Source organism: Rattus norvegicus, chromosome 1, assembly GCF_036323735.1.
Source record: "Rattus norvegicus strain BN/NHsdMcwi chromosome 1, GRCr8, whole genome shotgun sequence".
Classification (NCBI taxonomy): Eukaryota; Metazoa; Chordata; class Mammalia; order Rodentia; family Muridae; genus Rattus; species Rattus norvegicus.
The window spans coordinates 190,433,501-190,457,807 of NC_086019.1; the positions used below are offsets into that span (position 1 = coordinate 190,433,501).

Sequence of the window (24,307 nt, forward strand, 5' to 3'; positions counted from 1 at the left end):
ATTCAAGGCCCTCTGCTGGAGACCTACAAAGGGACATTGGAAGAAGGAAGATTCACCTTTCAACTGCTTGCCCTTACTTGCCAGGACATCTGTTGGAACCTACTTCTACAGAAGGCTAGAATTAACAACTAGCCTCGTGGGACTGAGCAACTACTAGACTCTTGGACTTCCCAGGTACAGCTGCCCGTTGTTGGGTTAGTTGGACTATAGACTGTAAGTCATCAAAATAAACTCCCTTAATATATAGAGACATTCCCTAAGTTCTGTGACTCTAGAGAACCCTGACTAATACACCCACCATGTGGTAAAAATAATGACATGGAGGCCTTTAAACATGGTTTAAAGATGAGACCTTTTAACTAGGCAGCCTCCCAGCCAGCTATCTAGCTTTACCTGACTAATCCTGGTATGCACCATGTGGCTGGCTCTACCTTTCTGCTCTGTTCTGGTCCAACTGCTCACCTCTATATCTGCAGGCAAATCTCTTGCACCCGATTTCTTCTCCCAGCGTCTCTTCCTCTCCAAGAGTTCTGGCCTCCACTTCCTGCTCCACTATTGGCTGTCAGGTCTTTATTACAGCCAATCAGTAGTGAGACAATCTCTGATATATTCTAGATTGCCTCAGGCAGGTGAGGAAGAACAAATATTTACAAAGTAGAAAAGCCACTAATGAGCCACAGAAATGGCAATACCAGAATCCTGCAAGTATTTGGCTCTCTGCCAGCTAATCAGCCATTGAATATACAGAGATGCACCTTCACACAATGTACCCCAACACACACACATAAAATAAAGTGAAAGAAATCTAAAAAAAAAATTTGTAATGTGGTAGCATACTCCTTTAATACCAACACTTGAAAGACAGGTGCGGATTTCTGAGCTCCAGGCCAGCCTGGTTTACAGATCAAATTCTAGAACAGCCTGGGAGACACAGAGAAACACTGTCTCACAAAAATAAATGAATAAAATAAAATAAAAAGAAAGAAACAACGTATTTTCTGTGACCCAGGTTGTTTCTTCTCCTTTCTCAGATTCCTCCTATTCTTAGATTTGTTCTCTTCATTGTGTCCGAGATTTCCTGGATGTTTTGTGACTGATAATTTTTTTTGATTTAACATTTTCTTTGAGGTATCCATTTCTTCTATTTTTGTGGGATATTCACTAGAAAAGACTGTTCAAACATGGGTTTAAACCCATAGAAAGTCAGGGTTGGGGATTTAGCTCAGTGGTAGAGCGCTTGCCCAGCAAGCGCAAGGCCCTGGGTTCGGTCCCCAGCTCCGAAAAAAAGAAAAGAAAAAAAAAAAAAAAACCCTTAGAAAGTCTTTGTCATTGGGCTGGAAACTACACTAGGTGCTCTTGTTATCTCAATATAGCTGTGAGCATTTCTCAGCATAAACTTTTTTTTGTTTTGTTTTTTCTTTTATCTAGACAGGGTTTCTCCATGTAGCCCTGGCTGCTTTGGAACTCTCTCTGTAGTCCAGGCTGAGCTCAAACTCCACCTGTCTCTGCCTCCCAAGTGCTGGGATTAAAGGCATGTGCCACCCCCACCTGACCTCAGCATGTACTTTTAAGCTCAAAAAACATGTTCTGTGTTGACACACTCCAGTAACAAGAACAGTTAGTCAGAAGCAGAACTATAGAAGCCAAAGGCAAGGTTAGTTGTAGTAGTAGCCAATTAATCTCTACTCAAATTGACCCCAGCAGCAGAGGCACACGTTCCTTACTACCTGCCCCAATGTTCTAGGCTCCCACATGAAAACACACACATTCAGCCTTAATATTGTAATACGCCTTAAACAGCTCAATGGTTGGGCCACTTCCTAACCTCTATGTGGCTGACATACTTCCCAATAATCCCAACTCATCACTTACTAAAACCTATATTCTATCTTGGCTGCCCCGACCCAGACCTGCAGCCCTCATGGGCCACGACCCCCAGCTCTTACATGTTGACTGTCTCTCTCTCTGACCTGCCTTGTCAGGCATGGCAGCTACTCCTTTCTAGCATGGCTCTCCTTCCTCCTCCCTTGATCCCTTGCCTAGGAATCCTAAAAGTTCCACCTCTGTCTCCCTGCCCAGCCATTGGCTGCTAGCAACTTCATTTACCAATCAAAACCAACTGGGAGCAAGGCCCCTCAGTGTTTTACATGCAGATTCTCGTGCAATTTTGGGGACTCATTAACATAATACAAGCATTAGATCAACTCACAGCAGTTAGTACATTCAGAGACTGTCCCAGAACTATGGACTTTGACGGATTAGGTCTTTCTTTTCATTTTTTTGGCTGGTGGTGCTGTCTACATGCTGAGTTCCACAACCTGAATGGTACTTCATCATGTATGTAATCAGCTATGCTAAGATGGGCCTTATGATACTATCATGTCTTCAATGCTTAAGATTTTCGCTAGGCGCTTCTCTCCCTCATGACACTGATATAGGCCATATTAGACCAGACTAAAAGTAGATAAAGGCAGGTTTATTAGGAGGCAGCTCTCAGTGGCTTACCTGATCTCACAGGTGGAGATCGGTGACATCATACATCTGGGCTAAAGCAACGGGGTTTTACAGAGTTTAAGCAAGGAGTGGTGACATGTAAACTAGGAGCTGGGATGTGTCCATACATGGTCAAAGCTGAGCCCCTGGGCAGGCATTCTTGGGTGGGTTGCTGGAAATGCAGAGATGAGGAGTTCACGTTAGCCCAAAGTAGTTTTCCAAGCAAATGAGGGCATTTCCTCTGTGTGGGTGGGGTTGGGGGGGAGGAGGGCAGATGGGGTTTCCCAGCTTGTGCCGGAGATGAGCAGGGGTTCCAGTCTAACAGTTCTGTCTTCCATCTCTTGTACTATGTTGGTGAAGCTTTCCTGTTCAAACCCGTAAATGTTCATTTCCTGATTTCCCGGAGTTCGAGTTTTCTTTATTGGTTGTACTTCCACTTTCTGGTCTTGAACTGTTCTGTTTGTTTCCTTCCAGTTTGTTCTGTTTTCTTAGATTTCTTTAAGAGATTTATCCATTTCTTCTTTAAGAATCTCTAGCATACTCATAAGGGCTATTTTAAGGTCTTTCTCTTGTGTCTCAGTTATGTTGCCATTTTCTGAGCCAGCTGTGGTAGGGGGGCTGGGCTCTGGTGAGACAGACTGCCCTGGTTGTCATTGTTTTTCTATGATCATGTCTAGGCATTTACACTTGAGGAAACTGTAAATCTAGACACTGATATCAGGTCTTGTCTTTGTTGGGTGGCTATTTTATTCCTTGGTTTCTGTTGCTCCCTCTGGTTCTTAGAAGGTTGTGTATCTATGCTGTTGCTGGTAGGGACAGAGAGTGAGGAAAGGCCACAACAGGTTGTCTGCTACAGAGCTGGGGCTGAGACTGGGAGAATGGAGTTGGAGGCCAGGAAGAAGAGATGGACACGGCCTAACTGCTTCCCTCTTCTATTGTTTTTAAAATACAGTCCCATGTAGTTCATATTGACCTCAAACTCGCTATTTTGCTGAGGGTGATGCTGAACTTCTGAACTGTCCTGCCTCTCTACCTCCCTAATGCTAGACTTAATTCTTCATTGACATGGTTTTGGGTTTTGTTTGGTTTTGGTGGTTATGGTAGTCTTTTTTTTTTTAAGATTTATTTATTTATTTTGTATATGAGTACACTGTAGCTGTCTTCAGACACACCAGAAGAGGGCATCGGATCCTATTACAGATGGTTGTGAACCACCATGCACCATGTAGTTGCTGGGAATTGAACTCAGGACCTCTGGAAGAGCAGTCAGTGCTCTTAACCACTGAGCCATCTCTCCAGCCCTTGATTTTTTTTTTCAAATTTTGGGATAGGGTTTTACCCTATAGCTCAGGCTGTTTTAGAACTCACTATATAACCCAAGATAGTTCCAAACACAGCAATCCTCCTGCCTCCATCTACCAAGTACTTAAATTATGGAAATAAGCCGAGAGCTTGCACTGCTTCTGTTGCTGTCTGTCTTTCTTTCTTTCTTTCTTTCTTTCTTTCTTTCTTTCTTTCTTTCATTTCTTTTTTCTTTTCTTTTTCTTTTTTTCTTCTTTTTTCTTGAGAGTCTTATGTAACTGGGGCTGGCCTCATCATGATGACCTTAGAATCTTGATTGTCCTGCCACCGTCTTCCAAGTGCTAGAATTACAGGCCTGAGCTACTAAGCACTTGGGTTAGAGGGGGACTGTTTTTGAGGCAGGGTCTTGCTATGTAACTCAGGCTAGACCAGAACATCCAGTTCTCCTGCTTCAGCTTTCCAAGTGGAATCTTATACATCCCTACACCACTGCAACTGCTAGCATATTTGATTTTAAAGGAAACTAATGGTTTTGTTTATTTTTTGAGACAGTGACTTGCTATGTAGCTCTGGCTGGCCTAGAACTTGTAATGTAGACCAGGCTTGTAAAAGTAACTTTTATCTCCTTAGATGAAGGGATGAGATTAAAGCTGTACCCAAGCTGTGCCTGTATACTGCTTGGGATAAGCCAGAGTATTTCTTTCTCTGTTCTCCTTAGGCTTAGGCTGAAAGCTTCTAGTCTTTGTACAATCTGATCTTCCAAGCTAACTGATTCAATCTGGCTTCTCTTGGCTCAATTGCTCTGCTTGGATAAACTGTCTCTGAATTCCACAAACTGAACTTCACTGACCACACAAACTGAATGGAACCGCACAAACTCAGCTACATTCAACTGAACTGCACCAACTGCACTGAACTCATCTGAATTCAACTGCATTGCCTGAACTCAACTGCACTCACAGAACTAACTCAACTCTCTGCTCTCTCTACGCTGCTCTTAAGTAGCCTCTCTTTCCTGTGCTATTCTGTGAGAGTTGGACATATCCTATCTCTGACTCGTTCTGTCAAATCTTTCTCTGATCCATCACTTTGCCTCTCAATGAGATGTCACTTTCAAACATAGCTGCTCCCTTCTACAAACCTTCTCTACATTGTTGGGGATTAAAGGTGTAAACTAAGGGAATGTTGTATCCAGCCATAGGGATTAAAGATGTGTAATTCCAGCCAGATCACACAGACCTAGGTGTAGCATGACTTATTTTGTGTGTATGACCCTTTAAAGGACCTTATACCCTTCACTGTCATTTGCCTCAGAATTCTGATAACAGGAGAGGTTATAAAAAGCCAGCAGGGGCTGAGAGCTGGGAGTAGGATTCAGAAATAGGATTCAGGGATAGCAGAGAGAAGGTTCCAGTAGGCAGAAAAATAGGGTCAGGGAGCTAAGTGAGAAGAGAAGACAGTTGGTGACAGTTGAGACAGAAGAAGCAGAGCTGAACAGAGAAGATATTATAAGGAGGCAGGAGAAAAATCCATGAAGATCCCACAAACAAAATTGGCAAATACACAGAAAAAAAATAGAATAAAACTTACACCTAGGTCTTTGGATGTGATCCCTTACCATGTTGCTTGATTGAAATTCCTCTACAAGGCTAGCCTGTAGCTCAGAGGAAATCTGCTTGCCTCAGTCTCCCATTGCTTACATTAGAGGCACTATCAGCTAGACTTGGCTTTCATGTGGGTGCTGAGGCTGTAAACTAACTTAGTTTACTAACCTCTGGCTTTCACAGCAAATACAATGTAGTCCCTAAGCGGTATCCTGCAAAATATGTCAAAGCGGCAGTCAGCCCCAGCCACAATAAAATGCCCTCGCAGGAGCTGTCAAAAATGGCAGCTCCTGTCAAAATGGCGGCCAGGAGGGGGACTTCTCAGCCTGCAGCCATCATAGGAGCTGTCCACCTGGATGCATCTCCTCCTACCTCTCCTAAGCAGGAGCTGTCCACGGTGGCAATACCTTTCCTGCCTCAGCCTACAGCCTCGGTGAAACATCACCGCGAGAGCCGCCCGGAGTAGCAGCACCTCTCCAGCCTCCCCAGCAGCCCCAACAGAGATGGCACCTTAGCAAAAGCCGGCTGTGGCCAGGAAGGACTTCCTACCCTAACTCATGGGCTGGATGCAGGAAAAAAGGGAGTGGGGGGGGGGGGAAGCCAACAATCTCTAAGCAAGAAAACCCACCAATCCCTGGACTTCCCACAAAACCCCACCAATCCTTGAACGGGAAAACCCACCAACCTCTGAGCTCCCTAAGGTCATAACTTGAAATCCTACCAATCCTAAACCTGGAAATCTCTGCCCTGAAAAGCTCCACCCCCTAAGAAATCCTATATAAGTTCTGCCCTCTAATTAATTCACTGTTGTCTGTTCCTGAGAGCAGAGGGCAGTCATCGCTGGATTTGTCCCTCCACACCCTGGACCCTCCAATAAATCTCTTTCATGAGATTTTAGAGGCGGGAGCATGTCAGCACCCAGGCAGGCATAGTGGAGAAAGAACTTAGAATTCAACATCATGTTCTGAAAGGAAACAGGAGAAAACTGGCTTCCAGTGACACACTGCCTTCAGAAAGGCCATACCTATTCCAACAAAACCATACCTCCAAATAGTGCCACTCCCAGGGCCAAGCATATTCAAACCACCACAGGCTGTGTGGGTGATCACATGTGGTGGGCTCCCTGTAACACTAAAAGTCCACCAGTATGCACATAGGTGAGGGTTATCTTGCTAGTTCTGGAGTAATGAGAACTACGACTAGGTGTTAGTGCTGGAGAAATGAGGAACGCATCCTGGTATAAGTACATTGGTGTGCATTCCAAGGAGTCCACAACGAATCAAGGACTTCCAGGTTCAAACGTCTTCCACAGAAAACCGGTTTGGAGGCCGGGGAACCCAGGCTCTGTACTTGTTTGAATTGCTGTGACCCTCCAAAGCGAGAGGTCATACATAATGAGAGATTGACCTAGACCCAGGCTAAAAGATTTACAGCCCTGAGAGTGGAGAAAGAGATTTGCAGAAAGCCAAGCCGTGTGAAAATGGGGGTGGAGACACGTAGGTTTCGCACCTCTGCCACTGACTGCGCCAGGCTTCAGAACGCCAACCCAGCCCTGGCCCACGGGGCGGAGATGCTGGGCGGGCTGGGCAGCACTTCGCTGTAACGCGAGCCGGGTTACGGCGGAAGGGCTGCCGGGCGGAGAGAAGGGGGAGGCCGCGCGCTGCAGGACTAAGGCCAGGCGTTCCAGGAGGTGGCCTCGAGTGGAGCCTGAGAAGACTCTTGAGGCACCAGAAGAAGACTACGGAAGACCGGGAGCGCTCCGAGCTTCCAGGGAGCTAGGGAGCTAGGGAGCGCGGGAGCGCGGGGGCGGTCCACGCGGCCGCAAGAGAGGCGGGACCCACACTCCGCGTCCACTCGAATGCCTTCTGCCTCTCTTGACCATACCGCCCCGCCAACCCCCGGGGCCCCTGCAGACCCGATCCGGAAACAGCCGAGCGGATCCGGAAACAGCCGAGCGGACCCGGAAGCGGGAGTGCCATCACCAGTGAGTGCGGGAATCCGCCGTTTGGGCTGAGACGATGGCAGCTGCGCCAGCAGCCCTAGGTGAGAACCGACGGCACGGGTGGCCAGGGATCGGTGCGAGAGGGCGCCGCCGTGCATGCAGGGAGCAAGGGAATGGGGGCAGAGCCGACTGCTGGAGGCAGCCGGCCAGCGCTGAGACTTGGGAAGGGGGCGGGGCATAGCGCCCACCATTGTGGGCGTGGCCTATGCAGTGGGCGTGGTCTTTGGATTAGGCAGGTAAGGGGGCGAGGCGGGGCCACTGGAAGGGGATTGGACAGTCCAGTCAAGTTAGCTGCGGGACTCGGGGAGGGGCAGGGCCAAGTGAGTGGGATGAGGCCCATGCAGATAGAGTCTGGAACTGAATACTGGACTGCTAGATGGCCTGACGTGTTAGGATCCCGGCGAACCGTGGAAAGAAATCTTGGTCACTGTCCCTCCTCCCCGCCCCCACAGCGCTGGATCCCCAGCCCCAAGAGGAGCAAAAGGATGCATCCGAATCAAGTGAGCTCAGTAGGCTTCGTGCCGAACTGGCCGGTGCACTGGCAGAAATGGAAACCATGAAGGCTGTAGCTGAGGTGAGCGAGAGCACCAAGGCAGAGGCGGTGGCTGCAGTGCAGAGACAGTGCCAAGAGGAGGTGGCTTCCCTGCAGGCCATCCTGAAAGGTGAGGAACCTGCTCCCAAAACACCCACCTTACAGTCTGTCTGTCTGCATCCCTCTCACAGGGAATACAGGGTGAGGAAGGCTTCAAATGAGCTTCAGATAGCTCAACAGAGAAAAGACTGTCCCAGAATCCCTGAGTACCCCTTTCCATTTTGCAGAAAAACACAAATGTTGTCAGCAACTCCTGTCCAGTCACAGCTAGGTGTAGCAATCATCTTTCCCTCGTTGTCATTTCTTATTCTTGCTGACATCAAATCAGCCCTGAATATGAACCAGAAACTTCTCATTTCCCTGAACCAACCTCATTTTCGTCTGGGCCTCGAGGCTCGAAACTCAGCCTGTTCTCTCTGCGCTTAGTTCTGTGATTTCCTTCCTTCCCAGCTCCACTCCCACCCCTCACCCTCCACCCCAGTACCCTACACAAATACATGCATCTCCTTCCTTCTCTCCCTCTGTCTCATGGCCTCTGTAGATTGGTAGACACCATCTTTCTTGGTCCCATATCCTCCACCTTTTCCTGTTCTCTGTCCCTTCTCTGGGCAGAGGCCAGAGTCTCCTTAAGGATGACAGACCTGCCCTTACTCTGTGTCCTAGCAGCAGTATTACTGTGGCTAGCTCTACTGGACTGCTGCCCCAGGCTCTCACAGATCTCCCTCTGTGGTTTGCCCTTGACCTTGGCTCCCGTAGTAAACTGCCTAAAATTCCCTCCCCATCCTGCCAAGACATAGCAGTTTATCTGTAATCCCAGCTCTGCAGGTTGGAGACTGACATATCCCCAACATCTTGCTGGCCAGCCAAAAAGGAGAGCTCCAAAGTCCATAAGATCCCCTATCGCAAAAAATAAGACGGAGCAAATAAAGAAAACACTTAATACTGACCTCTGGCTTATGTGAGTGTGCACATACACAGAAAGGAGTATCCTAAGTTGTGACTGCTCTTTATTGAACATTTACCATATACCAGAAACAGAGCTAAGTGCTCTATAAAGTAAGCGGGTTTTTTTTTTTTTTTTCTTTTCTTTTAAGGCAAGGCCCAGACTGGCTTCATACTCTGTATGCAAACAACAACTCTATTTCTTCTTCTTCTTCTTCTTCTTCTTCTTCTTCTTCTTCTTCTTCTTCTTCTTCTTCCTCCTCCTCCTCCTCTTCTTTTCTTCTTCTTTCTTCTTGACTTCAGGGTGTGTGTGTGTGTGTGTGTGTGTGTGTGTGTGTGTGTGTGTGTATGTACACATGTGTGTAGATATGAGGTGTTATTCCATGCCATGGTATACATGTTGGGCCAAAGGACAACTTTGTGGATTCAGTTCTCTCTCTCCACCTTTCTGTGGGTTCCAGAGATTGAACTCAGTCGTCAGGCTTTCGTGACAAGCACCTATAACCACTGAACCATCTCGATGGCCTTAAACTGGTGAGCTTCCACCTCCGAGTGCTAGGATTAAGACATGCACTACCATGCTTCACTTCATGCAATACTGGGAATCTAACCCAGGGCTCTGTGTGTGCTTGGGAAGCACTCAGCCAACTGAGCTGCATCCCCAGCCCTGTTTTGTTGCCCTGTTTTGTTGCCCTGTTTTCACTGGCAGGATCTTACGCTGTAACTGGAGCCAGCCTAGAGTTTATTTTATAATCCACTATGGCTTCAAACCCAAAGGCAAACAAACCTGCTGCTTCAGCTTCACAGGTACCAGGGATGTGGGTAGGAGCTATCATCCTTGGCTGCATCTTCATAACAAAGTCTTTGAGATAGGAGTCATTAACTGACTGTTTACAGAAGAAGCACAGAAACACACACAGGCTAACCTGCACAGAGTGATATAGCCACATAGTAGCAGATTCGAACCCAGTAAGTCTATATCTAATGCTAGTACATGTTAAGCTAATGGGCTGGGGCCAGGGAGATAGCTCTGTGGGCAAAGCCTGGTGACTTTACAACCCCTAGAACCCGCAAGGTGGAAGGAGAAAGCCAGCTCCCTCATGCTGGTCCCTGACCTCTACCCTTAACATCAGAAACAGAACCAAGCCCTGAAAATTATCCTCTAACCTCCACATGTGTGACCTGACACAGGATCACACACAAAGAAATACAATTGTGTGTGTGTGTGTGTGTGTGTGTGTGTGTGTGTGTGTGTGTGTAAGGTTTTTTTTTTTTGTTTTTATTTTTCAAGACAGGAATTCTCTGTGTAACCTTTGCTGTCCTGGAACTCCATCTGTAGACCAGGCTAGCCTGGAATTCAGAGATCCGCCTGCCTCTGCCTCCAGAATGCTAGGATTAAAGGCCTGCGCCAACAGTCTTTGACAGAAATAAAATAATTTTTTAAAAGTTTATTATATTTTGTGTGTGTGTGTGTGTATGTGTGTGTGTGTGTGCGCCTGTATGTGTGTCCCTGACAGAGGACAACTCATAGGAGTTCCTTTTACTGAGTGGGTCCTGAGAAGGAACTCAGAACTCAGATTATTGCTCTGGCAGCAATGGCGGCAAGCACCTTTACCTCCTGGGCCATGTTACCAGCCCATAAATAAATCCAAAGTAAGTAAAGGAGCTGGGTATGGTGATGCACTCCTTTAGTCCCAGTACCTGGAGGTAGAGGCAGGAGAGTATCTGTGAATTCCAGACCAACCTGGTCTCTGTAATGAATTCCAGGCCAGCCAGGGCTACACAGTTAGACCCTATCTCAAAAAACCAAGCAAGCAAGCAAAACTACCCCACATATTGGCCAGACCTGGTATTGCATACCTATAGTCCCAGCACTTAGGAGGCAGACTCTGAAGGAGCCCAAGCTCCAGGCCTGCTTTGAAAACGAAACAAACGAATAAGTAGCTGAAAAAATACAAAAGGTTAATGTCTACTTATCATCACCGCCACCTGCTGCTAATCTGTGACTGAACTTCCAGACCTCTGAGTTTGGATCCTCGAGAGTCATATGCTGTCTGTCACCTTTTCCGCCTCTCCCCTCATCCTTTGTACATCTCATACTTGCGCTCTTCTGATGTGCCAGCATGCCCAGACACATCAGTCCATTCCGATCCTGTCACTCTGTCCCCCCTTCTTCTCTCTCTCCAGCACCCTGTTCTGGCCAGGCCCACAGGACACCCCTACCCATCCTCTGGGATCCACAGCTGAGGAGTGGGCCCTCTCATCCCACACCCCTACTGTCGTCACAGCTATCTTCACTGAGCTGTGAGCGCCAAATGGTGGGGCTGTCTGATTAATTGCTGTATCTACAGAATCAAATATTGATTATTATAAAATATCTACTATTATCAAATATTGATTATTCCAGATATACTAATAGGAATAGATACTAGATCTTTAGCATTTATAGAGCTAACTGGGCAATTTTGTTTCTGCAGGTCAGATTTTTCCATTTTTTTCTGTATGTATTTGTACGTGTGTGTGTGTGTGTGTGTGTGTGTGTGTGTGTGTGTGTGTGGTGTTGTGTGCACATGTGCTCATTTCCATGTGAAAGCCAGATGCCAGTATTTATTTGTGACAGGGTCTCTTACTGAATCTGGAGCTCAGGATTAAGCTAGGCTGACTGGCCAGCAAGCCTGTGTCTGCTTCCTTACCCCTGGGATCACAGGCACATGCTGTTGTGTATATTTGTTTGTTTTAACCTTTATTTGTATTTTATGTGTATGGGTCTTTTGTCTGAATGAGTGTCTGTGCCTGCAGAGGTCACAAAGGGGTGTCAGCTCCTTTGGAACTTGAGTTATAGGTGTTAGGAATTGAACCCCGAGTTCTCTAGAGAAGCAGCCTCTGAACTTTTTTTTTTTTTAACATGGTACCTGGGATTTGAACAAGGTAAGCACTTTAGCATCTGAGCCAGCTCCCAGCCCTACACTGGTGATATATTTCCCTTAGTTTAGTTTGGTTTGCTTGATACCAGGTCTCACTGTGTAGCATAAGCTAGCCTCAGTCGTATAATCCTCCACCACAGGCTACCAAGCATTGAGACCACAGGCCTACCATGATTTTTGTTGTTTTTTTGAAGCAGGGTCTTTCTACATACACCCTAGCTGTCCTGGAGTTGGCTCACAGAAATCCACCTGCCTCTGCCTCCTGAGTGCTGGAGCCACCATGGCTGGCTTTCTGCTACCACAATCGATTCTTCAGTTGTACAGTTTACCCCTGCAGTAAGTCACAGAGGAAGTGACAACAGCCATAACAAGAATTCCAGCTTGCTAGGTGGTGGCAGCACTCAGGAGACAGTCAGTCTGGTCTAGAGAGCAAGTTCCAGGACAACCAGGCCTATATAGGAAACCCTGTCTCAAAAAAATTAAAAAATTTAAAAAAAATCTAAGCTCATACTGCAATCAATGTCTACAGTTTCTGTCATAGGCTGCTGCGTCATAAGCAGGGCCATGAACTATATCTGACATGTCTTAGGATGCAGGTCTTGTGTTAGCCACAAAATCAAGTATACTATCACACTGTTCTGAGAGAGGGGAGTAGGCATTTGGGGACCCCACATACTACCTATCAACCAGTTGTTGGCTATTTGGAAATTGTCAGTGACGAGTCTGCCTAACTTGGCTATCTTACAATTATTATTTAATCAGCCCTCCCGTTCACTCCAAGCTTCAGGCTGTGTCTCAAGGAGTCCAGTCTGTTCTTGGTGTCCACCATGCCAAGGCTAGCTCTAAAGGTCACTTTCTTTGTTGGGGCTACTTCCCAGCAACATAGAGGACTCATTTTGAGTGAATGTGTTACGGGTGATTTGAAAGGAACACTTTCTCTCCTGCACATACCAGAACAATCTCCTGCTAGGAGACTTTTCTGCTTGTGTTTTGGAGGACCTCAGTTTGTTTTATGTTAGCTGTGCTTGGACAAAGTGGATTTTTGGCCCTTATGATGTATTGCTTCCTTTGTTTTTACTAATAGCAAGGCCTTGGGCATTGGTGGCTCACACCTTTAATCCCAGCATTCAGGAGGCCAACTTGGTGTGTAGAGCAAGTTTCAGGACAGCCAGGGCTATACCAGAGAGAAAAAACAAAGCCCAAACCAAACAAACAAAAATAAAAAAAAATAATAATAGCGAGGCCTCGTACTTGCCTGTTTTTAGTAAAAATATCCTGTGGTCAGTTCTTCAGTTGGGATATATCTGAGCAACGTATCGTCTAGTTGGCCCTTATTGTATTGCCAGGTGGTTGACATCTTCCACATGTCTCTTACTTCATTGTCATCGGATTACTCAGGGTCATCCACTCCCTTTTGCTACTGGGGACCCTAGTGCAAGAGGTACTGAGGTCTTGCCCAGGGCCATTTCTGCCCAGCTCACATGATAACCTCTGCAGCTGATCACCTTGGAGAGCGCAGGCACCAAGTACCCACCCTTCCTGCCCACAGACTCCATCAGCAGCTACGAGACCCAGATCGCAGCCCTGAAACAGGAGCGGCAGCAGCAGCAACAGGACTCTGAGGAGAAGGAGCGAGAGCTGGGCCACCTCAAACAGCTGCTGGCCCGGGCCCACCCTTTGGACTCCTTGGAGAAGCAAATGGAAAAGGTGGGGGTGGGATGGCCTACCCTATCGCTGGGGTTTGAAATGATAGTGATTGTTGTCTCGTAGCCTGTCATTGGACACCATAATGGATTGTTGTCTCGTAACCTGTCATTGGACACCTCAATGATTCTGGGTAGAGCACAGAGCCTTCCCTTTGTTAAGAGCTTAGCAGGATCCTTGCTAAAAGTGACTAAGTTTATTTGCCTCTAGAAACAAGGTCAGTCATGCAGAGGAAGGGAAGTAACTCTTTCTGTGCCAGACACTGTACAAAGTGCTCACCAGTGTGAACTGTCTTTTTCTCAGCCATTGTGGCATAACGCTTTCTTTTTTCTTTCTTTCTTTTTTTTTTTTTTCTTTTTTTTCGGAGCTGGGGACCGAACTCAGGGCCTTGTGCTTGCTAGGCAAGCGCTCTACCACTGAGCTAAATCCCCAACCCCAGCATAACGCTTTCTTAACACTCATTAACCACAATAGGAAGGTGGGTGCGATGACAGGTACTGGTTGTCCTAGCTATTTTCGAGTCTGAGGCAGGAGGATGGCTTGAGACCAGGGCTTCAAGACAGTCTGGATAACAAAGTAAGACCCTTAGTGTTTGTCCATCTGTCTTTCTGTCCTATTCCTCCCCTGCCCCCTTCTCATTGAGACAGGGTCTTGCTATGTAGCTGAGGCTGGCTTTGAACTTGGCAAAGGCCTCCTGCTTCAGCTCCTGAGTGCTGGTATTTATAGGAGTGCACATCCAGAGCCAGCTAGAAAGGGTACATAGTAATAACTCCATCTCAAAGACAGTAGAAAGAATTAAACTCTAGATACATATATTTCCATATGCTCCCTCTTATCAGCAGTATGTGCTCTTAATTGATCTCACAGAAGCTCTGTGATGTGGGTATTTAGTTAGAACCCAAGGAAACAAAAGCTAGAGTAAATTCCCTCCTATGGAAGCAGAGAGCAAACAGGAGCCCAGGGTTAGGGTGACACATGTCTGTACTCCTAGCATTGTGGAGGAAGGAGAATCAGAAACCCAAGTTCCAAGTCCAGCTTGGGATGTAAGATCCTATCTCAAAAAATCAAAACAAAACCAGGACCCAGTAAAATCTTTGACTTGCAGCTTCCACTAGAAGGCGCTGTTTGCAGATTTGGATACTGGCTGCCCCACACTCAGCTGGGATGTGTGTTTTGCCTGTGCATAGCGTGTGTGTCCCAGGACTTCAGATGGCTTACTCTGTCTGTGACACATGGAGTGTTAACTTAGTTTGTCCAAGGAGAGTTTGGGGGAATTCAAGAGGTTGAAGTGGAATCGGTTGAGAAAGGTGCTAACAGATGAAACATGACCGGCTGTTGCCTGTAGATGTGGCAGGGGCAGGACTATTTGTTGTTGTTTTGTTTTGCTTTGTTTTGTTTTGTTTTGTTTTGTTTTGTTTTGTTTTACTGACCCCATGCAGGATCCCAAGCTTGAAAGGAGACAACCGAGAAATGGTCCTCTTTATGGTTAGGACAGTGGAAAGGGAAGGAGTGTCAGCTAAGCCTGAGGGTTGGGATGGGAGAATGGGAAAGCAGGTACTAGCTGCATGAGATTGGAAACCTAAATGAGCAGTGGTTTAAATAGGATAGGAAGTTCTCTTTTCCTTCTTTAAGTAGTTCAGCAAGTCATTAGAAACCCAGGCTTCTGGGACTGAGAGATGGCTCAGCAGCTACGAGCACTTGCCAGCTTCCCAGAGGATCCAGGTTCAGTTCCCTGCACTTACTCCGTGGCTCACGACTGTCCACACTGTAGTCCCAGAGGATTGGCTGCCCTCTTCTGGCTTCCGAGGACACCAGATATGCACACAGGGAATGTATATATGCCAGCCAAACATGCATATACATAAGATAAAAAAATTGAATTTTTCTTAAAGAAGAAACACTTAGGCTTCTGTATTGCAGTTTGACTGTAGCTAGTAGGCTGCCTTGTGGTCCAAGATGATTGCTTGAGTGCCAATCAATCATAGCCACGTTCCAGCCAGCAGTATTGTACAAAGGCACACTTTATAAGGAGGTGGTCTATAAATGCATGTACTGAGCATGTGCTGACGTCCCATTAGCTAGAACTAAGTTATGTGATCACTTTTAGTTCCAAAGCAGCTGAGAGGTATAGATGGTATTGGAAAACTAAAACCATTTTCAGCTGTGCCCAGTTTTAAAAAAAAAAAAAACCCGAGTTCCTATGATATAAAAAGATGCGTGTTGAGGCCAGGAAGGGACTGGGGTGGATAATTCTATACAGATATGAAATTCTCAAAGACCATGAAAACAGTTTTACAAGATGGATATTGGGGCAGAGTTGTGTGAAGAATAAGAGGACAAGAGGAGCTGGTCATGGCCTTGGCTCCCTTCCCTGAAAGCACTTAGAGGGAGTGTGTTCTGGAGTCTTGAATGGGTGGGCATAACCTTCAGGGAGGATGAGAACAGACAGTGGCCGTAGTTCACGATCAAGGGGCTGTCACTTCCCAATGCCCTGCCCCTCCAGGCTCACGAAGACTCAGAAAAGCTTCGGGAGATCGTGTTGCCCATGGAGCAGGAGATTGCAGAGCTGAAGGTGAAGCTGCTGAGGGCGGAAGAGCTGATCCAAGAGATCCAGGTGAGGGGTACCCAGAGGTGCTGAGGGAAGGAGGGGTGCCCAGGACACCGGCCAGCAGCCTCTTCCCTGCCATTTTCCCTAGAGACGACCAAGGCAGCCTGCCTCCCTGCATGGCTCCACAGAGTTGCTTCCACTATCAAGGAACCCCTCACCACCACTGGAACCCTCGGAGGAACCAAGTGGAGACGCAGGCCCAGCTGCTGAGGCCTTCGCCCACAACTGTGATGACAGTGCCTCCATCTCTTCCTTCTCCCTCGGTGGGGCCGCCGGTAGTGTCTCCCTACGAGGTCCCCAAGGCCTCAGCCCTGAGCAGGAAGAGACAGCTTCTCTGGTGTCTACTGGCACTCTGGTCCCCGAGGGCATCTACCTACCCCCTCCGGGGTACCAGCTTGTTCCAGACAGCCAGTGGGAGCAACTGCAGGTAGAGGTAAGTGGATTGGGCTAGGGCCTGTGGACATTCCTGCCTCCCTAGATAGATGTGGGAGGGAGAAAGGCCCCCTCCTAGCAAAGGAACTTGGGAAGGGCATGCACAGGGGTGCCATAGAAAATAATGTTACCTCGAGAAATGTCAAAAACACAACTGAAAAGGGGCAGGGGTGTGGCTCAGAGGGAGAGGACTTGCCTAGCCTGTGCAAGACCCAGAATTCAGTCCCCAGCAACTAGCCCAGAAGATAACTAATGTGGGAATTATTTAATCCTGACCCTGCCTTTGACCCTTTAGTTCCCTGATAAAAGACACACACGGTTTTTTATTTACAACAAGCCTTAAACAGCGTAAGAGCTGGGCTGTTACCTGCCCTCTATGCCATTAGAATCTACTTTCCTATCTGTAACCCCGAGTTACCACTTACTGCTTACTCTGTTTCGTCTGGGCTGCTCTTAACTCCAACTGGCCAGACCTCAGGGCCACGTTTTTGGTTTTTGTTTGTTTGTTTGTTTGTTTGTTTGTTTTTGTTTTGTTTTTTAATGGCTCACCTCACTCAAGGCAGCGTCTTCCTCTTGCACCTTCTTCCTCCTGTGGCTCTTCTCAGATCCCAAACCCAGGAAACCTAAACCCCATCTATGTCTCCTCTTCCCAGCTATTGGCTGTTGGCAGCTTTATTCACCAATCAGAAATAGTTTAGGAGCAGGGTCACTTAGGTTTATTGCAGACTCCGTGTCTCCCCCACCCCCACCCCGCACTTAGCGTGAGGAATAAAAAATACAATACACAGTAAAAGATGAAACTTCAACAGATAGCAGCAGAGATAGAGAGAAGTAAAATGTATCTCTCCTTCCCACTGTGGAGGAGCAGCAGGACCTCCTGAGGGAAGAATGGGGAAGGGAAGACCAGGTACAACCCCTAACAGCAGAGCTGAAAAGTAAGTTTGAGCTCTGGGTCTGGCAGGGGCGGCAGCTGCAGAAGGAGCTGGAAAGTGTCCGCCGTGAGCGGGATGAACTGCAGGAAGGACTGAGCCGGAGCAATGAGGACTGTGCCAAGCAGGTGAGTTCAGCCTCACTGCCAGCCAGCGCCCCCCCCCCCCCAGCGTCCCCTGGCCTCTACTGCATCCCTCTCCTTTCACCCTCTCTCGGCCTCAGATGCAGGTGCTCCTGGCCCAGGTCCAGAACTCAGAGCAGCTGCTCCGAACTCTGCAGGGAATCGTGAGCCAGGCCCAGGAGCGGGTGCAGCGGCAGATGGTAAGTGCCGGGCCTGGGGTCAAAGGAAGGAAGGGTCAGGACCACGTGGGGCCCCAGAGGGCATGGAAAGGCAGGATATCAGTCCTGCTCCCCACCCCAAGCTGCTCTCATTAGGTGAGTGAAGATATTGGAGGTGGCCTCATCAGAGCTGTGCAATCTTGAATTAACCCCACAACCTTGAAGTGTGCTCCCACCTCTATGAACTGAGCTAGTGGAATCTAGTGTGCAAGTCAGAAGAACTGAAAGCAAAAAGACACTGAGAAACCCCACTCAGAAGTGTGTGAGGGCCCTGTGGTCAGATGGCCTGATTTTAAACAGACATCCAAAAGCGCAAGGCCCTGGGTTCGGTCCCCAGCTCCGAAAAAAAGAAAAAAAAAAAGAGAGAGAGAGAGAGAGACGTCAGAGATCTGGAAATTCATATATTGTCTAAAGTTTTAAAGTTGGTGATTACTTTTTAGCATTTAAAAAAGCATGTTTCAGGGGCTAGCAGGCTGGCTCAGGTGGAGAGCACTTGCCACCAATCCTGATGACCTGAATTTGATCTCCAGGACCCATGTGGAAGGAGAGAACTGACTTGGCAGGTTGTCCTCTGACCTCCACACATGCTTGTGTGTGCACACATGTGCATTTAAAGTCACATATGAGCCCAGTAGGCAGGAGTTTGAGATGGGAGAATCATGAGTGTGAGGTTAGCCTGGACTATAAAGCAAGGTGATACATTACACAGTACACACACACACACACACACACACACACACACACACCATAGTGCATGGGTACCCACATACATAAACACACGATGTAATAAAAAGTATTTTTAAAAACACATTGGGCTGGAGAGACGGCTCAGCGGTTAAGAGCACTGACTGCTCTTCCAGAGGTCCAGAGTTCAATTCCCAGCACCCACATGGTGGCTCACAGCCATCTGTAGTGGGATCTGACGCCCCCTTCTCACATGCAGCCATTTCCCAGGGACTACTTTGGTGGTGACTCACATCTCCCTGTAACTCCAGTTCCAGGGTACCCAGTGCCCTCTTGTGGCTTCCTCAGGCACCAGGACACACGTGGTGCACATACGACATGCAGGCAAATGTTCATGCTCATACTCGTGAATTAAAAAAAAATATTTTTTAATTTAAAAAATTAAAAGAAGTTTAAAGTCATCCTTGACTACCCAGCGGGTTTCAGGCCTGGGCTTAAAAACCAAAAACAAAAGATGTGTTACTGCCAAGGATAGCACGTACCTGTCCCAGCACTCAGACAGAAGGCTGAGATCGGAGAGTCACCAGGCCAACCAGGGCTACACACTGAGACTCTGTCTCAAAGCAGGGGGTGGAGGTGGGGTGGGAAGGTGGAGGAGTGCAGCTGGAGAGATGGCCTCGGACCTAAAAGCACTGGCTGCTCTTTTCACAGGACCCAGGTTTAGTTCTCAGCACCCATGTGGCAGCTAGCAACTGTCTGTAACTACAGTTCTAAGATCTGACATCCCCCTCTTGCCTCCATGAGCACCAGACACACACACACACACACACACACACACACACACACTCTCTTTCTCTCTCTCTCTCTCTCACACACACACACACAAACACTCTCTCTCTCTCTCTCTCACACACACACACACAAACACTCTCTTTCTCTCTCTCTCTCTCTCACACACACACAAACACTCTCTTTCTCTCTCTCTCTCTCTCTCACACACACACACACACACACACACACACACACACACACACACACAGGCAAACACTCATGAACACAAAACAAGTCTTTAAAAAAATATGCCATAGTAGAGCGCTTGCCTAGGAAGCGCAAGACCCTGGGTTCTGTCCCCAGCTCCGAAAAAAAGAACCAAAAAAAAAAAACATGCCATCTAAATGAAATACCCACAGGGAGCTAAAGCAGCCAGTGTATCCCCAGGGACAGAATCCAAACAGCTTAGAGCCAGAAAGGGCAATAAAGAATTCCTTCTTGAACCAGTCGGTGATGGTACACACCCTAATCCCAGCATTCAGAAGAGGCAGGTGGCTCTCTGAGTTTGAGGCCAGCCTGCTCTACATAGTGAGTTTCAGGATAGCCAGGGCTACACAAAGAAACCCCACCTCAAAAACAAGTTGTTTTTCTTCTCTCAGCAGGTCAGAAGGCCAGGGCTTTCTAGATGTCAGTCTAGCTAACCATGGGACTTTGGGGTTAACCTCTGGGACTAGAGACACCCATTGCCTAATCGCCTTGTGCTTTGGACTGCTCCCAGGCAGAACTGGCCACTTCTCACAAGTGCCTGAGCCAAGAGGTTAAAAGACTGAATGAAGAAAATCGAGGACTCCGGGCTGAGCAGCTGCCATCCTCCGCCCTCCAGGGCTCAGAGCAGCAGGAGGACCAGGACGAGGCCCTGCCAAGCTCCATACAGGTAGATCACACTAAAAGCCTAGTGTCAACAGCCTGTGGCTGTCGCCTCTCCAAGGAGACCTGAGGACCGACCCTGGCTCTCTCGTGTTGACTGTATCTAAGACTAACTTTGTCATCTGATGACTAGATCCACACTGTCTTCCCAGGATCGGCATGAAGAGAAAGAATTAAAAAGTGCTGGCCAAAGTGAAGGGGACAGTGGTTATGTTTGCCATTTTTCTACTATACCCCTTGCCACCCGTACTGTCACCTCTGCTGGGGTTACCCACCGTACAACGCATGCTGGACAAGCACTGTGCACTTGAACCATATTTTGAGCCCTTGAGTTTTTTGAGACAGGGTCTCTCTCTGTGACAGGCTGGCCTCCTGAGTGTGGGATCACAGGTAGGGCCTACTCACCACACAGCTGTTTGCTGTTTCTCAGTGACATTAGGTCCTGAAGATTGAGTTCCTCAGAGTCTTTGAACCTGTTCTCCATGATGGGTTCTGTTGTTTTACTGTATGAATAATTTGTTCGTAAACTAGGAGGTCACCTGGTTCCTCTTCTACCCTGAGGGTTATTGCCGACAGCCACTCCAGTGTGTCCGTGTCTTCGATTGCTCACTTCCCTGTTCTTGTTTGGTTGGTTTGCTGAGGATCTCCTATAGTCCAAGCAGCTTGGAAATGCCCTGTAAAGCCCGGGACACCTTAAACATCTGATTTCCCTGCTTCCATCTCAGGAGTGCTGGGATTGCAGGCCCACATTACCATCTTTCCTCGGGTTTTTGTTTGTTTGTTTGTTTATGGGTTGGGTTTTTTTTGTTTTTTTGGGTTTTTTTTTTTTTTTTTTTTGCTCGTTTGTTTATTTGCTTGTTTTTAAGACAAGAGATTTCTCTGTGTAGCCCTGGGTGTCCTGGAATTTACTCTAGACCAGACTTGCCTTGAAATCAGAGATCCAATTGCCACTGAACCCTGAATGCTGGGACTGAAAGTGTGCGCCACCACTGCCTGGCACTGTCCTCGGTTTTTACATAGTGCTAGAGATCAAAACTGGGGCCTTATGCCTGCTAGACAAGCACTCTATCAACTGAGCCACATCCCCAGTCCTCCCTACCCCTTATTGGAGTTTTCATTACATACATAATGGAGACTTTAACTTGAGTTCTTTGGAAGCTTATAAGTATTCTGGAACTTTCTACACTGTTCATGAAAGTTCTCTATTATGTGGTAGTCATAGTCTCTCAATCCTTCATCCCCCCCCCTACCCTGGTAAATCCACAGCTTGCTTTCCTCTCTGACTGTGGTATTTGGTTTCTTCGTGTTTTAACTCCCTTCTCCCTCCCCGTTTCCACACTCTCCACCTGGCCAGTGGTTCTTGCCTTCCTCTTCTGCCCTGCACCCAGCAGGTCCCTGTGTCTCTTGCAGGAGCTACACCAGCTGGTGCGGCACACCCGGCAGCAGGCTCGGGCCAGGCAGCAGGCACAGGAGCATGAGGCTGAGCGCCTGCGCATTGAAATTGTGAAGCTGCGGGAGGCACTAGACGAGGAGACAGCAGCCAAGGCCAGTCTGGAGGGACAGCTGAGGGTGCAGCGAGAAGAGACAGGTAAGGGAAGACGATCAAGCTGCACAGGGCCTCCTGGATCAGGGAGGGGCATCAGGCGGAGGCACAGTGGAGAGTCGGTCTTGACCTCTCTCTCTCTCACTCCCTACAGATGTGCTGGAGGGTGAGTAGGGGTCAGTGCCTTGTGGAGGGTCACCACAGTGGGCTTGGACCATGCGGGCCTGACTTCTAGTCTCCTTGCACCTTGACTTCCCAGCCTCCCTGTGCAGCCTGAGAATAGAGACAGAGCGGGTCCAACAAGAGCATCACAAGGTGAGTGGCCCCCGGTGGCCTGGCTTGACTAATACAGTGTGGTGATAGCTCCCCTCACACCCTTGTTGTCTCCCTCAGACCAGGTGGCAGGAAACCCTGCAGCAGCCACCTGGCTGGAGCCAGAGGAGGCCAGAGTCTGGTGGTATTGAAGGGACACCGATGTGGGTCACGTCGTGGCTATGGCCACCCACCCTCTCATCTAGCCTAAGATGAGTCAGGCCCGCTCCACATCTTGTCCTTGCAGGCCCAGCTCACAGATCTCCTCTCCGAACAGAGAGCCAAGGCACTACGGCTGCAGGCTGAGCTGGAGACCAGTGAACAGGTGCAGAGGGACTTCGTACGGCTGTCCCAGGCCCTACAGGTATGACCCAGCCTTTCCTACCTAGCTGGTACAGCTCTGTTGTCCTGGGTCTCACAAGGACAGTCCCTGGGGTCTGGAGAAATGGCTCAGTGGTTAAGAGCACTGACCGCTCTTCCAGAGGTCCTGAGTTCAGTTCCCAGCAATCACATGGTGGCTCACAACCATCTGTAATGGGATCTAATGCCCTCTTCTGGTGTCTGAAGACAGCAGCAGTGCACTTATATACATAAAATAAATAAATCTTTATTTTAAAAAAAAAAGGGGGTGGGGGTTGGGGATTTAGCTCAGTGGTAGAGCACCTGCCTAGCAAGCGCAAGGCCCTGGGTTCGGTCCCCAGCTCCAAAAAAAAAGAGGAAAAAAAAAAAAAAAAAGACAGTCCCTAATTAGGATGGGTCCTTTTCCTAGGTCTGGCATGGTCTCTACCCCAACCCCTCAGACCAACGCCTGAGATATTCCTCAAAACACAGACACTCTCTTGCGTACCCTGCTTTGTGACAGATTCATGCTCTCAGCCACAGCAATGGCCAGTCACACTCAGACTTCAAGCCTAGCTCCTGGGACTCAGTCCTTCCCTTGACCCCATCTAAACACAGATTGCCTCTGTGGAGCTGACTGGAGGGGCTGGCCGGTTGGGCAGAGACTGTTTCCTCCACGGGGCTTTCCATATCTCCCACCCAACCACACAGGTGCGCCTGGAGCAGATCCGCCAAGCAGACACTCTGGAGCAAGTACGTAGCATTCTGGACGAGGCACCCCTCAGGGACATTAAGGACATTAAGGACTCGTGAGGGGCCAGGCGAGAGGCCTCCCTGCTGGGGAAGCTGCCCCATTCTCTACCAGAACTGTGAGGTGTGGACTGCAGGTCTCAGAATGGAGTCCGTCAGCTGCAAACCTGGACAGTGGTGTCCCGGGCCACTACTTCCACCCAGGGTGGCTGGCCCTGCCCTCAGGGATGATACCTGGAAGAGGGTCCTAGCCTCCTCCCAGAACCAAAGCTTTCAGGCTGCCATGCTCCCTCATGGATCCAGTTCTCCCACCCCATCACCTCGGGCCAGCAGCCAGTCCCACTCTCTGCGTACCCAGCTTATGGCTAGAAGCTGTTGGATTCAGTGGCTCCTCACATAGAGGCCCTGGGACACACAGCTGCTTTCTGGACTGTATGACACTAAGGTTTTTGTCCATAGGTACCCGAAATAGGCCCCAAGACATAAGGAAGCAAGGCCAGACTTTTCTGTCATTTATTTTCAATAAATAAGCAGTCAGCTAGTTGCCTTGTCCCTGTAAGCCCCGTGAGGTCGTGAGGTCGGGAAGGGGATTTACAAGGTTCAGAGGGAGAGCAGGTTGCTGAAGGGGACGAGGGTGGGGAACTTTATTTATAAACAGAATCAAGGGGAAGAAGGCTCTGTGCTTCAGCTTTGGCTGAAGACGCCTTGCCATTAGGGTGGGGAAGACAGGGCACAAGGGCTGGTTACTTCCTTCTTTCGTCTTCTGGATCTGGAAGAAGAAAGGCAGGGGATGGAGCAGGTGGGCACAGGGGGGAGAGCTGCATCTCCATGTGCGTCTCCCGCACACTCACCTGGAGGGGCCTGTGGGCCCCTTCCCTACTCACCTGTGGTGTGCCAGACCCCAACCCTCCCCCAGCCACCGCAGCCCTAGCAGCAGAGACAGCCAGCGCGACGCAGCGCAGCGCAGCCCAGCAGACTGGACGGCCAGGACACAGCCTCACAGCTGCCAGTGCCCATAGTAACGGCATGGCCCACAGGTGGAAGCGGGCAGTGGCAGCAGCAGCAGTGGCTCCAGGGAGAGCTGCGAGCGCAAGTGACCGCAGGGGTGC

General features: G+C 48.6%; 2 protein-coding genes across 4 annotated transcripts in view; one reads left to right on the plus strand and one right to left on the minus strand.

Annotated features, from left to right (window-relative positions):
- Rabep2 (rabaptin, RAB GTPase binding effector protein 2) lies at positions 1-23,741 on the plus strand. 3 transcript variants are annotated; one of them, NM_030585.2, is made up of 13 exons: positions 7,372-7,442; positions 7,854-8,063; positions 13,409-13,566; positions 16,067-16,177; positions 16,260-16,604; positions 17,565-17,660; positions 17,756-17,854; positions 20,106-20,261; positions 21,665-21,842; positions 21,952-21,963; positions 22,057-22,112; positions 22,357-22,473; positions 23,160-23,741. In NM_030585.2, exons 1-13 carry the CDS (start codon positions 7,418-7,420, stop codon positions 23,259-23,261), a joined length of 1,665 nt encoding a protein of 554 aa, NP_085074.2. In that variant the 5' UTR covers positions 7,372-7,417; the 3' UTR covers positions 23,262-23,741. The 3 variants fall into 3 exon arrangements, with proteins under 3 accessions (XP_063131026.1, NP_085074.2, XP_038947739.1); XM_063274956.1 differs by lacking the exon at positions 21,952-21,963 and having other exon boundaries at positions 1-7,442; positions 23,160-23,739; XM_039091811.2 differs by lacking the exons at positions 7,372-7,442; positions 13,409-13,566 and having other exon boundaries at positions 7,941-8,063; positions 23,160-23,739.
- The window catches only part of Atp2a1 (ATPase sarcoplasmic/endoplasmic reticulum Ca2+ transporting 1), an 18,213-nt gene continuing 17,603 nt past the window's right edge, over positions 23,698-24,307 (minus strand). Inside the window, exon 23 of the mRNA NM_058213.2 lies at positions 23,698-23,967. The gene's annotated coding sequence lies outside the window, so the exon portion shown is untranslated. The remainder of the gene's footprint in view (positions 23,968-24,307) is intronic.

Excerpts from the sequence above, each read along its gene's own strand:
- Rabep2 (NM_030585.2), top strand. The coding sequence starts at position 7,418 with ATGGCAGCTGCGCCAGCAGCCCTAG. Across the intron at positions 16,178-16,259 it reads AGCTGATCCAAGAGATCCAG|AGACGACCAAGGCAGCCTGC; the intron begins GTGAGGGGTACC and ends CATTTTCCCTAG. Across the intron at positions 22,113-22,356 it reads TCCAACAAGAGCATCACAAG|GCCCAGCTCACAGATCTCCT; the intron begins GTGAGTGGCCCC and ends TTGTCCTTGCAG.